Raw genomic sequence first — 17,437 nt, 5'->3', positions numbered from 1 at the left:
GATTAATAGGTGCTGGAGCTCGGGGAGCTGCTGCATCCCTTGGCTTGAAGGGATTTCCATTATATACAGGATTTACAGGTTCAATGGCTTTCAGCCCCCCCACTCTACAAATTGTTCCAGCAGCCCTGCTGAGAAGCTTGCAGATACCGAGGTGGGAAAATAAAGGTGTTAAACCTCCATGTTACTCCCTGAACTGTCCATAGTTGGTAGAAAAACTATTGTTTGAAGGAAAATGCAATTTTGTTACTTTATAGCTCACATCCTGTTCTTTGAAGCAGTAAAAGGAGCTGGAAAGCATGTCACGGTTTTCGTATGCTTGCACTGCTGTGCTATTTTTAGTAAGTTAGTCTGTCAGTGGAATCTTACAATGTGCTCTGCTTTGGGCCAAGCAGGGCTAAATCCCAGTGGCATAAAATGATATATTTAATAAACTGTACGTGGCAGACTTTCCTTGTGTTAGTGAATCTTTAGGCTATTTATAACATCTGACATACAGTAGGATATGATAAATGCTGCCTGTATAAAACAGCTTTGCTTATACACGAAAGATCAGTTCCCTTCACCAGACATCCAGACAGCTCTGTAGAATGAATGGTCTGAGAAGCTAGTGCTAAAGTAATATTGATGTCAAAAGAAGGGGAACATGCTTTAAATGCCTTCATCTGTGGCAAGTGGGTTGTAGGAAATGTCGTAACTGCTGCATTGTTAGTACAGTTAGGGTGGCAACAGCTTTTCCATTAGCAGGTTTCTACTATAGAAGGGACTGGTACCACTGCCTATCAACGTTGCCTGACACCTTCCCTGTTTTCAGGTGCTTGTAACTTTTTGGCAAACTGTAGCTGTTTGAGCTGAAATTTGACATGCCCTGTGTGTGCCCCAGGCTGAATGTCCCCCCCATGAGTTGGGGGAGAACTGGGACTGGCTGGGCAAAGAGACCAAGGCAAGGAGCCAGAAAGGAGGAGCCAGGGATGTGGTTAGCAGATACTGAGTGAATGAGGAGCCTGGGGGGAAGTGTTGGATTAGAGGGGAGGGGAGACAGATTGGACCAGGAGCTGGTAGTGGAGGACTGGGACTGGGTAGGCAAGGAGAATGGGACTGGCGCAAGGAGCTGGGGGTGGAGAAGAGACTGAGGAGAGGGTGCGGGAGGGATCAAGCTTGGCAGGAAAGGGCAGAAGTCTGTGTCCTAGAGCACATTCCCCACTAGAGCCTGGCATGGAACCCAAAATTCCTGAGTGTCTCATCTCCCAGTAGTGCTGGTACACAAAGAGGGCGACAGCCTACTACTGCTATCAGTTACTCAGTTCAGGTAGCAGAGGTCTGTGCAGTGGATCTAAAGGTTCCAACCCTGCTGATGAACCATGTGGGTGTCAGCATAGGTGCCAACTCCGTGGGTGCTGTGGGGCTCAAACACCCACGGGGGAAAAAAAAATAGTGGGTGCTCAGCACCCAGGAGTCAGAGCTTGAGTGTGGTATCTGCTGAGTTCTGTGCTGTAACTTCTGCCTTGGGGCAGGGACTGTGTTTATAAACAGAGGCAGCGTGATTAAGATAACAAAGGGATTGTTATTAAATTAAGGATTGTTCGATGATCCTGAAAGCATTCCCAGGCACTCCAGTTAAGAGAGGAAAAAACGCATAGGAATAAATGGTCCATTTTCAGAACAGAGAGAAGTAAATAGTGGTGTCCCCCGAGGGGGTTGTACTGGTTTTGGACCAGGGCTGTTCAACATATTCATAAATGATCTGCAAAAGGAGTAAACAGTGAGGTGGCAAAGTTTGCAGATGATACAAAATTGCTCAAAATAGTTAAGTCCAAAACAGACTGCAAAGAATTACAAAGGGGTCTCACAAAACTGGGTGACTTGGCAACAAAATGGCAAATGAAATTCAGTGTTAAATGCAAAGTAATGCATATGGCAAAATATAATCCCAACTATATATACAAAATGATGGTGCCTAAATTAGCTGTTACCCATCAAGAAAGAGATCCTGGAGTAATTTGCAGTACTTTGGAAGCACTATGTTTCCGGAATACTGCAGATCTATAAGAATCTTCTCCCTGTGCCTGTATCCTCCTGAACTCATTCTCCAGCTTCAGAAGACTTAAAAACTGTCTCCAGTCATCAGTGGGACAGATGCAACTGAATAATGTAGCTGTCCTTAACGTGCATCAAAACAATACCAGGGAAATAAGATTGCATAAGAAATACATGTAAATACGATTGCTGACAGTTTCATCCAGAAAGCTACAGTGAGACATAATGTCTTTCAACTGGGTTGTTAGTGAAGACAGCTTTTAGGTGATTGCAATGATTTTAATATACTGTAAATCAGGAGAATGTAGTTATGTAGTTCATAACAATTGAATCATTATTAAAATAAAGATATCAATGATAAACATACTTTCATATTCTAGTTATTGAATGTAGTATATAAATATGCTGAAAATAGCTTTCCCCCCAACACACACCTCTTCAAAAGCACCCACTGGCAAAACCAAAAGTCAGCGCCTATGGGTGTCAGTATGATTCCACATGAAGGAATTTGTTTTTTCAGATTGCTTTTTTTAAAAATCGACAAAATCAGATGCAAAAACTGTTAAAGGAATAGTATTAAGCTTGCACAATCAAGCACTCAAAACTTAGGAGATGCAAGAATTAAGGTTGCCTGTGCAACCTTAATTTAGCCCCCCTTGTGCATATTCATTATGCTACCCTCCTAAATTACATCATCCCATATTATTTCCACAGGCCCCTGCCTCACTAAGTGCACAGGGTGGATGTCGCTTACTCAGTGAGCAGCTATTCAGTATCTTGTTTTATCCTCATGAGTCAGCGTGTGCACCTTATTTATTGCATAATATTCAAGCCCTGCTCTGAAGTCAGAATGATCAGTTTCGTCAAGGGTTTTTGTATGGCACTCCTCACTCTAGTATCTGAGTTCTTGGCAAACACTTACCTTCACAACACCGCCATGAGGTGAGGGGGTGGTATTATCCTCATGTTACCGATGGGGAATTGAGGCTCAGGGGAAGGAGGTTAAAAGAGAGACTTAGGACCTGAACTTGGTGCCCCAGAGCTTGGTTCTGTAACTCCTTCAATGTGCAGGAGTCTCAGCCACCAGTGGCAACCCTCTGTTAGTGGAAACGCTGTTAGGCCTTTCCTGGGCACGGGGTGTCTGAAAAGCTTTCTAGTGGAAGGGATGTGCTCAATGGAATTGAATGAGCAGGAATGGAATTTTGGTAGAAACCCATTGGGAACCATTTATTTTAAGCACGAGCATCTGGAAAGACTGTAAGCGGTTGCAGAGCAGACAGCGTCTGCAGGAAGGAAGAAATGTCCTAGAGCTGAGCATGAGGAGCCCTGGGATTGGGGGTGGGGTGATGCCTGAAAAGGTACAGTTCATTTTACTTCATTACTTTATTTCCCTCTCTGCTAGTATACGCTGGGCAGCAGAAAACGGAGTTGTTCAGCTGAATTCCATATAAGGTTAGGGGAATTTGCACTTCAGACAGTTGTGCATTGCGAGCTGTTCTATTCTATCATCACAAACCGTTCAGTTGTAATATAGCAAGCGTTTCAGGTCAGGAGAGCTCGGGGGGGGGGGGTGTTTCTACAGGGCCTAGCACAATGGGATCAGGGGTCCCACTGTAATACAAATAATTCCTTCTCCTCTGTCCCCAGAGTCAGAGGATACAAGTGTGTCTGTGTCCAAAGCAGAGCACAGCCGCTGTATGTTGCCATGTAATTGGTCTGGCAAAAGGGTCACCCCCGTAAGCTTCCAGTTCGTTTGTAGTTTTATCCCCAAATGAGCATGCAGCACAGTGCTGACTCTCACAAAATACCTGCGACAAAGATCCTCTTAGTCCATCTTTGTCTGTCATTTGCTTTACATGGTTATTCTGCCTGCAGTGACTTGAAGGTTCGGCTTGGAGTACCTGAAAAAATTTCTCTGCCTGTTCTTTATAGTACTGTACAACTGGGTCATGAATCTGTCATCTGATGGTGTGAAAACATGAAGTAAAAGGCATAAATTACCCAACTTGCAGATAAATAGCAGGTTGATAGTTTCATTTTCGCATCCACTGGGTATAGTGGGAATAAGAGCTTTTGAGGTGAAGTGCAGGTTACCTTTGATTGAAGACTGTGCTAAATACATTTCAGGACGCTTTGCCTCAGTGCTTCTTTTAACAAAACCGCTACAGTAGCTTTAGCAATTGATGGGTATGAAACCTGCAATTTACGATTTAAAGACGATATGTCCTTGTAGCACAGACCATTTGCTTCTGAATATCCCTGGAGTGTGCATACATATGAGCAGTGCTTGGAGAAGCTGGGTGGTGGTGTGCCTTTATCACCACAGAATGGAGCCATACAGGTCACATGTGATACAAGCTGAATTAATAAAATAAACTGTAATCCATTAGCAAGGTGGGGTCTCCTTTGCATCTCTGTTCTTTTCAATCACATACTGTGTTGCTGTTATAAGCCTTGTTGTCAGGCCAAAAGGCTACATAATAAGGTGTCTGTAATGGTTAAACATTGAGTAGACAGGCAGACGATCAGCGGTTCCTTCACTTGTTTTTTGCTAGTGTAATGAACAATCCTTCAGCCCGTGAAAGGCAGTAGGGAATGTGTTCTTTACATGTTATTAGATTTCTGATAGCTGGGGAGCAGTGTACAATGATGCCACATGAGACTTTAAAGCTTAAACTGCTTAGTAATGAAGTCTAAGGCTTGGTCTGCATTACAGCGTTAGGTCGACGTAAGGCAACTTACGTCAACCTAATTATGTCAGTGTCCACACTGCAGCTTTGCTCCCTCCGATGTAAGCGCCCTACTACACCGACATAACTCCACCTCCACGAGAGGCGTAGGGTTTATGTCGATGTAATGGGGCGATGCAGTGTCCAGGTAGACACATTGACTGTTGGCTGTCATTCTTGTCAATGTCACGGCTCCATACTAGAGCTGTGAAATTGACGACAGAGCCCGGTGGGGCAGGGGCTCCAGCTAGAGCCAGTCTGCCCCCAGGGGCCTACCTCCCCCTCTCAGCCAGGCCGCTGCCTGGGCTCCCATCTCCCCGTTCCCCTCTGGGAACCCGGCTGCACCGAGGCTCCTGGCCGGGAGCACCGCAGCCACCAGGGTTCTCGGCTCCCCGCCGGGAACATGGCTGCCCCTCTCTGCTCCCTGCTGGGCAGCTGCCGGGCTCGCGGGGAGGGGAGCTGAGAACCTCGGCCGGGGGCAGGGAGCCCGGGCAACAGCCTGGCAGGAAGCCAGGAGCCTCAGGGCAGCCCCCACACTGCCCCTCTAAGTCAATGGAAGTGCACCACCGACAGGGCAGTGTGGACATGAACCACGCAGTAATTACTGAGCTGGCTGTGAGTCGACCTAACATAGGTCGACTTAAGTTTTCAGTGCAGACGTGCCCTGCGTGCAGAGTATAACCAGCTCTGGAATGCCCTTGCTGACCTGCTCCACAAACCCACTACCTTTCTTTCATCTGAATCCCTCTTGAACAGTCATGCCTTGTGGGATGCCTGCAATAAAGGGGTCCGTGATTCAGTTTATAGATGTTTGTTATAATGTACCTGTGCCTTCAGGCTGGTTGGCTGTGGGGGAGTATTCCTGTTATCCCGATTCCTTGTCAATCCATCCTTTCTAGGGTTTTTCAACCATACACATTGCATCGTGGCTACACTTAAATTGTAAGTGCCTGTAGGCAGGGGCCATGCCAGTCGGTTACTTCTGAGACCAGACCAAACCCTGGTCAGCTGTTTCCAGCATCTCAATGGAGAGAGCAGTCTGCTGCCCTTCGTGTTCCCAGAATGGGGGTAGAATGAATGCCTGTTCAGAGTGCAGGAAACATGGTAGTAGCCAACTCTTCATTTACAATTTGTCCTCTTTGAAGTGTATCTTGCTGTTGTTTTTCAGAAGAACCTTAAGTCTAGGAAAGTCAACCTGTATTCGGTTTGATCACTAATCTGTAATTCTCCCCTTGCAGGTGTTACTATGAAGTTAATGGACGAGGTAGCTGGAATTGTAGCTGCTCGCCATTGTAAGACCAACATTGTCACAGCTTCTGTGGATGCCATTAACTTCCATGAGAAGCTCAAAAAAGGTAAAGGACCAGTCCTAAGCATAAGGGGATAAGCCGCTCGTTAGACGATTCTGACTTTATTGGTGTTTTATTGAAGCCCCGTCATGACCCCCGTGTCTGGTCGCTAGGGAGCCAAGTGAAGGGGAAGCCCAGTCTGTGGCCAGAGAAACGAAACCGAGACAGACAGACCGGGTTGGAGAAATCAGTCTGGTGCTGAGCCCTAGCTGCTAGACTGGTCCCAGTGGATTTGATTTGGTAAAGCTGAGCCAAAATCTTCATCTTGAAATATTATTCCACTCCATTGGATTCCAAGGCCAAAATAGGTAATCTACACATGCATGCATAGGGATGGCGTTCCTGTCACAAGGAGCGGTAAAGGTCATTTAGACTACTTGTCAGATAAAAGCAGTTCATAGACATGCTTTCAGGCAGACAATACACCTTTGACCCGATATAACACGAATTCGGATACAACGCGGTAAAGCAGTGCTCCGGGGGGGCAGGGCTGCGCACTCCAGTGGATCAAAGCAAGTTAGATATAATGCGGTTTCACCTATAACGCGGTAAGATTTTTTTGGCTCCCGAGGACAGCGTTCTATTGAGGTAGAGGTGTATATGTTTTATCTCCTTGAGAAAAGAGAACTTCATTAACCATCATTACCAAATCAACTTGCGTCTCTTGTTCCTGGTGGGTTTTCTCGGAAACCCAATCTCCCAACCACCCCAAAATACTCCTGTATGCGAGTTCCAGTACTAGGGATGTGGGTGCTGGAGGCAGAGCTCTGGGGGCGTCCTGTTCAGGCAGCCCCCACACCTTTGGGCACTTGTTTACATACGAATTTATGAAGTTGTTTCCATCTTGCTGTGTGTAGAGTCATGCTTGTAGCATTTCTTGCTCTGAGGTGAAAGCATACCCCAGAAAAAGACTAAATGGGCCAGTTTCCCTCTCATTTACGTTCATGCAACCCAATCCGCTTGAATGGAACAGGACACGCGGGTCTAGAAGCAAGCAGAATGTCTGAGGCTGGTTGTGAGCACTGAGCTTGGTATTGGCTCCCTAGATGACTTAACATTTAGTTCATACGGTTCAGTTCCCATATTGCACACAGCAGGTACTCACTGCCAGTGCTAAATTAAAGGAAACGAAAGCCTAACATTGTGCAGCTTTGTTACAAATTACCTAAATAAATGACACTGCTAAATGCACCATGAAATACGTATTCAGTCAGGATCAGTGAAATTCTGTGTCTGCCTAACACTCACCTTTGCTGTCTAAAATTGACAACCCTGGAGATTATAAATTGCTGCACAGGCTGTCAAGGCCTCAGTGTGACCAGGCCCCCCAAGCTGCAGACTTTGTTATTGTTGGGGATAGCAGAGATTTTGAGTTGTCACTTCAGGACACACATTTTTACCAAAATTTGATTTGCTGACGTAAAACTATGTTTAAGCTCACTGACTGTCCACCCCCACACCAGGTTGTAAGTTTTTCTTGCTGAAGGGAGTAGGTGAAATTCTGCCTTCTGTTACGTTGTAAATAAATATCGGATATTTGCACCATTAATTTGTAGCGGTGGGTGAGATAATATCTTGTATTGGACCAGCTTCTGTTGATGAACGAGACAGGCTTTTGAGCCACTTGGAGCTCTTCTTCCGGTCTGGGAAAGGTACTTCCAGAATCACAGCTAAGTGCAAAGTGGAACAGATTGTTTAGCATGAGTAGTTAACACATATTCTAAGGGGTCGTTCAGGGTGAAGTGGCCCGTTAACCCTGCAGCCACAGACAAGAAGGGGGGCTAGCAGGTTATTGTTGTAATATGCAATAAATCCAGTGTCTTTATTAAGAGCACGATTTTTAGTGTCTAGCAAAGTTATGAGTTTAAGCTTCCCAAGCTTATTGTTAGCTCATTTGTTAAAGTAGTTGGCCTATGTTATTCTTGGTTTGTAAGTGAAATGGAATCCCAAAGTTGGAGGGATCCAGTTTCTTTACCATGTGTACAAGTATTGGTCGTGAGCCCTTCATGTCTTACTCTGAGCTGGTAGAGAGACAAGGTGGGTGGGGTAATATCTTTTACTGGACCAACTCCTGTTGGTGAGAGGGACAAGCTTTCGAGCCACACAGAGCTCTTCTTCAGGTCTGAGCTGGTAGGGCATTTCAGAAAATTACATAACCTCCGAAATACCAGCTTCTCAAAATTCCAGCTCAGAGGGGCATGATTAATGTCAGCATTAATCTATAATTATGCAGTTCCCTCAGTGAGCAGAGAAACTGCACATTCCTAAACAAGTAATGAAATCAAAATCTTTTTTCTAGCAGCCTTGATTTTTACAACCATTTTAGAAAGTATAGAGTGCAGTTGGTAAATTTAATGTGATTGTTCTTGTTAGAAAATATTCCATCCATTGCAAATTTTATCCAGCTGCTCAGGAGAGACAGGATGTTTCTAGGGTTCTAGCCAAAATGAGTTTAAAATATCCTGCAATAACAACAATGCAGATAAACCCAATGTTGTGTTTTAAAAATGAGTGGAAAGGAATATGCAATAGCCAGTAAACTCCTGTCGTTAGAGTATGATTTGGCTAGTTACATCCCAGGGAAAGTTTGCAGATGCCTTCAGACTGAACGTACACAGTGCAACGTGCTGGGGTTTTGAGAGGAATTCTTTATGAATACGAACGTCAATAGAGTAAGGAACTTTCTCCAGCAATTAATTTAAAAATCAGGATTGTAATAGGATTATTCCTCCAACAGGAGCGGCTTTGGACACAGACTGTTTTCAGTGCAGGAAAGTAACTTTGGAGACAGAAACTCTAGCAAATCTTTGTTTTAAAAACTAATAAAATTAAAGTCCTAACTACCACCAGTAGAGTCTAAACTATGAAGTCCTTACTCATTTCTGAAATCCAAACTCCATCGCCTGAGTAAAGACTTGGGGATTTGGCCTAACGAATGAGTGTGTCCATCAAAGTCTGCCCAGAGTTGTTTGAGACCCTAATTTAGATAGGGCCTTTCCGGTCACAAAGAAAATGCCATTACCAATGAGTGGCTCACCCACAAGTTCTCCCCTACCAAATGGCGAGTCAGATTGCTTGGAATAAAGCTATTTTATAGAGCCTGTTCTATAGTGTCTCTGTGGATGGGAGCAGTAATGCAAATGGAAAGGTGAGGTTGCTGTCACAAGCCAGTGCAACATCTTCCAAGGTGGTGTGCCTATGTGACGTTATTGATATAATCTGGGACCATATAGATCATTGTTGCAACCAAGGTCCTGTAGTGGCACCCAAATCTTGTATAAAGGGGGTCAAAGGGGGTGTCTAAGACAAGGTTATGGATTACTGGTTATAATTATGCTGTCTATATGTGTGTATCAGTGTTATAGTTGAAGTTATGAATATTGGCTCTATACTGTCTGTGTTGCAAACTTATGCTATGCTTCTGGGTGACATCCCAGACAAGCTGGTGTTAGCTCTGCCAAGCCTGCTTGATGGCCCATTAAGAACCATCAGCTATACAATGAACTCATTGAGAAAAGGCAAATATGCCTTGAGACTCAGCAAAGTATGCAGGGACTGGCCCATGTGACTCCAGACTCCATTTTGCTGTAAATTTCCACAGTAAGAACAAAGGGGTGTTCTTACACCTGGAAAAGACTATATAAGGCTAATGCCTCGTCTCCATTGGGTCTTCAATCCTGCTTCACACCTCTGGAGGAACTTTGCTACAAGCTGAAGCTTGGAACAAAGGACTGAGGACCCATCCCAGCGGGGGATGTACTCCAGAGACTTGATTGGAACCTGCAGTTTATTCTATTGCTGCTGCAAGCCTGAACCAAGAACTTTGCCATTACTGTATGTAATCGATTCCATTTAACCAATTCTAACTCCCATCCCTATCTTTTTCCTTTTATGAATAAACCTTTAGATTTTAGATTCTAAAGGATTGGCAACAGCGTGATTTGTGGGTAAGATCTGATTTGTATATTGACCTGGGTCTGGGGCTTGGTCCTTTGGGATCAGGAGAACCTTTTTCTTTTACTGGGGTCTTGGTTTTCATAACCATTTGTCCCCATAACGAGTGGCACGGGTGGTAATCTGGGAAACTGGAGTGTCCAAGGAGATTGCTTATGAGACTTGCGGTTAGCCAGTGGGGTGAGACCGAAGTCCTCTTAGTCTGGTTGGTTTGGTTTGCCTTAGAGGTGGGAAAACCCCAGCCTTGGGCTGTAACTGCCCTGCTTGAGCAATTTGTCCTGAGTTGGCACTCTCAGTTGGGTTCCGCCAGAACCGCATTGTCACAGTGGCGTAGTCGGCAGGATCCACAGAACCAGGTCAATTAAGCTTTGGGTCAGAACCCCACGCTATCCAAATTTGAATTTTGGGATTGAGAGTTTTGTGGTTAAAGAGCTGCTGCAATGGCTGAGCAAAGAGCATATGAGGGACTTGGCAAAAAAGCCCTGGAAAATTTGTGTTCAGAAAAGAGGATAAGCTTTAGAAAGAAAGCTACAAATCAAGAACTGAGAAATCTGTTAATAGCCAGTGATCAGGGGGCAAGAGCACAGCCCTTACCTGAGGCTACAGAAGATGCAGAAAAAATTAGGATGCAAAAGGTGACAAGTAAACTGCAATTTGAGCATGAACAGAAGCTAGCAGATCTTCGATTGCTGGAGGAGCAAAAATAGCTGAATTAGAAGAGAGAGCTCGTAAGGGGCGTCTAGAGCTGCTCGCTGCTGAACAGGAGACTCGCAGGATGGAACAGGAGACTCACAAGATGGAACAGGAGACGGCCAGACTTCAGCTCCAAGTAATGGAAGAGCGGAGAAAGTCATCCCCACCTGGTACTCCACTTCCCCACCGCCATGAGAAAAACTGGGAAAGGATGTGTCCCATTTACAACGATACTGAGGATATAGAGGAGTTTTTATCTACCTTTGAACGCCTCTGCAATCTGTACCAGATCCCCGAGGGTCAGCGAATGCCTGTCCTGCTGACCAGACTGACTGGAAAAGCCAGGGAGGTATTTAATGACTTGGGGGAACAAGAAGCCTTAGATTATGAGCGGTTTAAGGATTCTGTGTTAAGGCGGTTCAAGGTTACTCCTGAATCTTACAGAGTTAAGTTTAGAGAGTTTAAAATGTCTAAGGATTGTACTTTTGTAGAATGTGCTCATAAGCTGATGGGTTTTGTTAAAAAGTGGGTTGTGGGAGCCAAGGCGCATGGGAGTTTTGAAAAACTGCTGGATTTAATAACTTTGGAACAGTTCTTAAACATTGTGCCTGACAATGTGAGAGCAGCTGTGTGTGATAGGGACCCTGAGTCAGTCCTACGGGCAGCAGAGATTGCGGATGCCCATACCCAAAACAGAGCTAGAGAAGGGTGTAAAACCCCGGGGAAAACTAATCCCCATTCTCCCCAGTTCAAGAGGAGGGAAGGATTTAAAAGTAAACCTGACTCTTCTAAAGGAGTTCAAGGGGGCCCGGAGGGTAGGAACTCACATCCCAGGACGGAACAGGTTACATGCTATCACTGTGGTATGCTGGGCCACATGAGACCAGACTGCCCAACACTGAAGGGCAGCCCAAAACCAGCAACCCCAAATGCCACGGCAAATGCTAACCCTGTTGTTATAAACTCACAGGCAAGCTACACAGAGCCCAGCATTGATGCCCTGTGTGCAAATGCTGTTTCTGTGGTCTCTGAAGAATTTGACCTTAAAACTCACATTAAAGCTAAATATGGGGGAAATAATGCGGAGTTTATTAGCAGTGCAGAAGTGAATGGAGTAAGGTGCATGGCATGGAGGGACACCGCAGCAGATATCACTTTGGTTAAAGCAAGTCTTGTCAGGAAGAAAGATTATTTGCCAGGTGAAGATGTGACTGTTGTAGCCTTTTCTGAGTATTTTGTCAGGGTGCCTTTGGCTAAAATCCACCTGAAATGGAAGGGATTTGAGGGCACCATGGTTGTGGGAGTAAAAGACACACTCCCTAAGGATATTATGATTGGAAATGATATTAAAGCTATGGTCAGTCAAGTTAACACAAACCAGGCACAGGACAGGATTGATCCTAAGGTTGTGCCTATGGAGGGTTTCTCCAAAAGTTTGTCTTTGGAAAGTAGCTGTTTGGCTGGGAATGAAGTTTCTGAATGTCTATCTAATGTCTCAAAAGTAAATCTGGAATTAGATCAAGCGAAGGGAGAGGAGATTTTGGATGAGCCTAGGCAGCCTTGTGAGCTGATGGCTTTATCTAGTCAGCAGTTTGGGAAGGCAAGGAGAGTGGAAGATGAGTGTCCCCATACCTTATCTGTTTCCTGTGTAAAGAATAGGGACAGTGAAGGAAATGTGCCTGTGTCTGTCAGGGGTATTGACTTGCCTATGGAGGAAGCTACCCCAGTCTCCAAGCAGTTGTCTGTGAACAGCCCGGTGTGCTGGGACAAGGGAAATGAAATCCCACAGTGTGTGTCTAGTAAAGGAAAATGTGTCTCCAACTCTTTTTTGTCTGTGGAGCAGACAGAAGGTGCCTTTCAGCCTGTGATGGTTGAGAGTAATTCAGTTGCATCAGATTTGGTTCTGGATTCAACTAAAGCCCAGGAAGGGAATGGTCCTAAGTTTGTGTCTGCTGGGGAGAATGGCACTGTAACTAGGTTGCATCCAGTTAGTGTCTTAGCAAAATCCCAGAGACCAGACGATTCTAGTGCTTGTATCTTGCCTGTTGCTCATGTGTGGTTGGAGAAGGGGGTAACAACTCTGTCTAATCAGAGTGATACCCTAGCCAGGGCACAAGGAGAGCAGAAAGGTAATTTGGTTGTGGTGCCTACGGACAGTTTAACAACTTGTAGCAAAAAGGACAAAATGCCTAAGCTTGTGTGTGGCAAAGGAAAGGAGAATGCTTCTGACCTTTCATCTGATGAGTCTATGGGTTTGCCTGAAAGGGGATTGTGTAGAAATCTGCCTGATGGGCCAAAGGTGATCCTAAATGTAAGTAAGACCCAGACAGAGTCTGTTGTTGCTCAGGAAAGTGTTCCTTTAGAGCAAGCCCTAGGTGAAGAGGGTAAGGGCAAAATTTCTGTGAGGGGAAATTTGCTGCTTAGAAAAGCTCCTGGGGAAAGGAATCCTCATGGTAATCTGTGCAAGCAGTTCACTGCAACTGAAGGGTGTGAGAGTGATTTAATCAAGGAAGTTTCAGTTCCTAACAGCCAGAAATTTTCTGTTGTGAATGGATCCACTGACTTTCCTTTTGAAAGATCCAGTGTGGGTAGCTTTGAGAAGGTCTCAGATGAAGTAAGAGCTGTTAAGAAAGTTAAGCAGCCATATAACCAGGTGGCTGTGTGTGGCCATCTTGTTGGGAAGACAATGGTGTTGGGACAGGACTGTCTCCATGCTAATTCGTTAAGTAAGCAGTTGGTGCTTCAGGGTCTGAGGACAGATTTGGTTACTGGTGTTTCAGAGCAGAACAGTTTTATGGCCAAATGCTTGAGGATGCAGGGGAGATCAAGCAAACTCTCACCCTCAGACTCTTTGGATTTGTGTGGTATCTCTTTAAGACAGAGTCCAGCCTTGGAAATGATAGCAGTTAAGAATATGAAAACTGGTGGACTGGCTCCTGTCTGTGGTAATGCAAATTACTTGCCTGGCTGGGAGAGGAAGGACTTGCTAATAGCTGTTAGCACAAAGAGCCCACCCCATCAGCCAGTGAATTCTGTTAAGCAAAAGAAATCAGGGTTTGATCCTGCAGGACAAGGAGGAAAGAGAAAACTAAATTTTGCAAAGGGAAGCCACAGGTTAACCCTAAATTGCCCAAACTCCAATGGTATTAAGCCAAAGGTGTGCCATGACAAACATGATTGTAAATGGACACTTGCAATGAATTTGTTATTATTGCTAATGGTAATTTTTGTAACAAATGTGTTGCTATTACCACAAACTGTAAAAATGTACAATGTGCCTAATCTTTTGGAAAATCCATTGAACAGGTTAAAAGGAATACATGAGAACACACTTTATGTTAAAAGGCCTTGTTATAATGGTGTTTCACAGTTAATGCCTGTAAACAGTATTGGAACTTTTTACAGGGGAAAAGACATTCCAGACCTAATGTGCTGTATAAAAAGGGAAACCGAGGCGCACTACCATATTGCTTTCATGGCTAAAGGCCAAAATTCCTGTACTGTAAACAACCTTAATATCTACATTGACTTGATGTTAATTGAGTTCCAAATATTTGCCAAAGCTTGTATGAGTAAAGTAGCTGTTTTCTTTAGCTCGTGGCAAAATCACATGAGACATTCAGGAACCATGCTGCAAGAGCAGATCCAATCCACTATTGTTCTAACTAAGTTTTACCTTGAGTTTGTAAAGAGGTTCAATCATGTTATTGAACATGACTTTGATAAACCATTTCTGTTATACACTGGTACAGCTTCTAACCCAAGACTAGCTGTAGTGAGACAGACCCAAGGATGGGGAGCTCTTGGGATGCAGTCAGTGATGTTTGTGTCATCCCTTCCTGCATCAATTTTGCGTTGGGGGTGTGACGTTATTGATATAATCTGGGACCATATAGATCATTGTTGCAACCAAGGTCCTGTAGTGGCACCCAAATCTTGTATAAAGGGGGTCAAAGGGGGTGTCTAAGACAAGGTTATGGATTACTGGTTATAATTATGCTGTCTATATGTGTGTATCAGTGTTATAGTTGAAGTTATGAATATTGGCTCTATACTGTCTGTGTTGCAAACTTATGCTATGCTTCTGGGTGACATCCCAGACAAGCTGGTGTTAGCTCTGCCAAGCCTGCTTGATGGCCCATTAAGAACCATCAGCTATACAATGAACTCATTGAGAAAAGGCAAATATGCCTTGAGACTCAGCAAAGTATGCAGGGACTGGCCCATGTGACTCCAGACTCCATTTTGCTGTAAATTTCCACAGTAAGAACAAAGGGGTGTTCTTACACCTGGAAAAGACTATATAAGGCTAATGCCTCGTCTCCATTGGGTCTTCAATCCTGCTTCACACCTCTGGAGGAACTTTGCTACAAGCTGAAGCTTGGAACAAAGGACTGAGGACCCATCCCAGCGGGGGATGTACTCCAGAGACTTGATTGGAACCTGCAGTTTATTCTATTGCTGCTGCAAGCCTGAACCAAGAACTTTGCCATTACTGTATGTAATCGATTCCATTTAACCAATTCTAACTCCCATCCCTATCTTTTTCCTTTTATGAATAAACCTTTAGATTTTAGATTCTAAAGGATTGGCAACAGCGTGATTTGTGGGTAAGATCTGATTTGTATATTGACCTGGGTCTGGGGCTTGGTCCTTTGGGATCAGGAGAACCTTTTTCTTTTACTGGGGTCTTGGTTTTCATAACCATTTGTCCCCATAACGAGTGGCACGGGTGGTAATCTGGGAAACTGGAGTGTCCAAGGAGATTGCTTATGAGACTTGCGGTTAGCCAGTGGGGTGAGACCGAAGTCCTCTTAGTCTGGTTGGTTTGGTTTGCCTTAGAGGTGGGAAAACCCCAGCCTTGGGCTGTAACTGCCCTGCTTGAGCAATTTGTCCTGAGTTGGCACTCTCAGTTGGGTTCCGCCAGAACCGCATTGTCACAGCCTACATAAGACTTTCTGCCAATGTTTTTTCTAGGGGTCTTGTTGCTCGCAGAGAAGTGGGGGCAGAAAAAACAACCCCTAGTGTTTTTTTCACAAATGACCAAAAAAATGAAGGGACCTGGCCTAGCTTTTAGTCCATTTGGCAAAGGTCATAATACAAAGTAGTTTGTGGTGTTGGTTTCCTTCTCTGAGCTATTACTGTGCCTAAGTGGCTGCAGGAAGCTAGCTCCCTTGAATGTGATGGAATGAGATCATCTGACCATTGAGGTTAGTGCTTAGAGTGCATGGGCCACTTCTGTGGGGGGAATTAATGTGACCCAATATCCTCTCGAAGTACATCAGATCAGTGTAGCAGCAGCATCCTACAGTGCTGTCATATTAAAGATACCAAATATCAGCTTATGACATGGACTGTGCTGGTCTACAGAGAAATAGCAATAACTGCAGCCCGTTATCCTCTTGCCAGATGTGCATGAATCCCAACTGGTATTTATAATGTGTGAAGCTATAGGCTATGAGGCCTCTCCATATCTGTGATCTAAGTATGCCGTGTACCGGTTTCTGAGAGAGAGAAAGAACTTCTAAATGTTCATTTAATGGTGCTAAACAAACTTCGTTCATAGCCCGGTTAGGCTACTAGCTCTGTGTATGTAAAATCATGATCAATTATGGCTTATATACAATTAAATATTAACTACAGTCATTTGAAATAACTTTACTGAAAATGAACAAAACTTTTTTTAATCCCTAATGCCCCATAGAACTTTTGTACAAAGTGCTGTCTTAAAAGTTCTGCTATTAAATTACTCAGCTGCAGGGCCGCCCAGAGGATTCAGGGGGCCTCGCACTTCAGCGGCGGGTCCCGGGGCAGAAGGACCCCCTGCTGCAGGTCTTCGGGGCACTTCGGCGGCGGGTCCCGGAGCGGAAGGACCCCCTGCTGCCGAATTGCCGCCGAAGACCCGGAGCGGAAGAAGCTCCGGGGGCCCGGGCCCCGCGAGAGTTTTCCAGGGCCCCCGGAGCGAGTGAAGGACCCCGCTCCAGGGGCCCGCGGCAAATTGCCCCACTTGCCCCCTCCCTCCCCGGGCGGCCCTGCTCAGCTTTCATATGAGGAGAGATGAAAAAGACTGGGACTGTTCAGCTTAGAAAAGAGATGATACAGGGGGGTATAGTGGAGGTCTATAAAACCATGATTGGTGTGGAGAAAGCTGATATGTGAAGGGATAAATAACAGTTCCCTAACACAAGAACCAGGGGTCATCCAGTGAAATTAATAGGCAGCAGATTTAAAACAGACGTAAGGAAGTATTTCACATAATGCACAGTCAACATGTGAAACTTGTTGCTAGTGAACATTGTAAAGGCCAAAAATGTATGTGGGTTCAAAAAAGAATTAAGTTCCTGGAGGATAGGTCCATCGATGGCTATAGGCCAAGATGGTCAGGGATGCAGCCCCCTGCTCTGGGTGTCCCTAAACCTCTGACTGCCAGAAGCTGGGACTGAACAACGGGATGGATCACTCGATAATTGTCCTGTTCTGTTCATTCCCTCTGAAGCATTTTGTATCAGCCACTGTTGGGAGACAGGATACTGAGCTAGATGGACCATTGGACTAACCCAGTATGGCCCTTTTTATGTTCTTATCTTAACGTACACTTCTACATCTGAATGAAAGTGGCCGAATATTCTACCTCTCTCCCCAAAATGTGTTCATATTAACCTTCTTAGGTTGGTGCAT

The 17,437-nt window shown here is 44.9% G+C and overlaps 1 protein-coding gene across 1 annotated transcript in view; it reads left to right on the top strand.

The window, feature by feature from the left end:
* Positions 1-17,437, top strand: part of ACOT7 (acyl-CoA thioesterase 7) — a 97,448-nt gene that overhangs the window by 52,400 nt on the left and 27,611 nt on the right. Inside the window, exon 7 of the mRNA XM_065421319.1 lies at positions 6,002-6,118. Coding sequence (XP_065277391.1) covers positions 6,002-6,118 — 117 coding nt within the window. The remainder of the gene's footprint in view (positions 1-6,001; positions 6,119-17,437) is intronic.

This window comes from Emys orbicularis, chromosome 22 (genome assembly GCF_028017835.1).
Source record: "Emys orbicularis isolate rEmyOrb1 chromosome 22, rEmyOrb1.hap1, whole genome shotgun sequence".
Classification (NCBI taxonomy): Eukaryota; Metazoa; Chordata; order Testudines; family Emydidae; genus Emys; species Emys orbicularis.
This window is presented reverse-complemented; position numbering and strand designations above follow the sequence as displayed.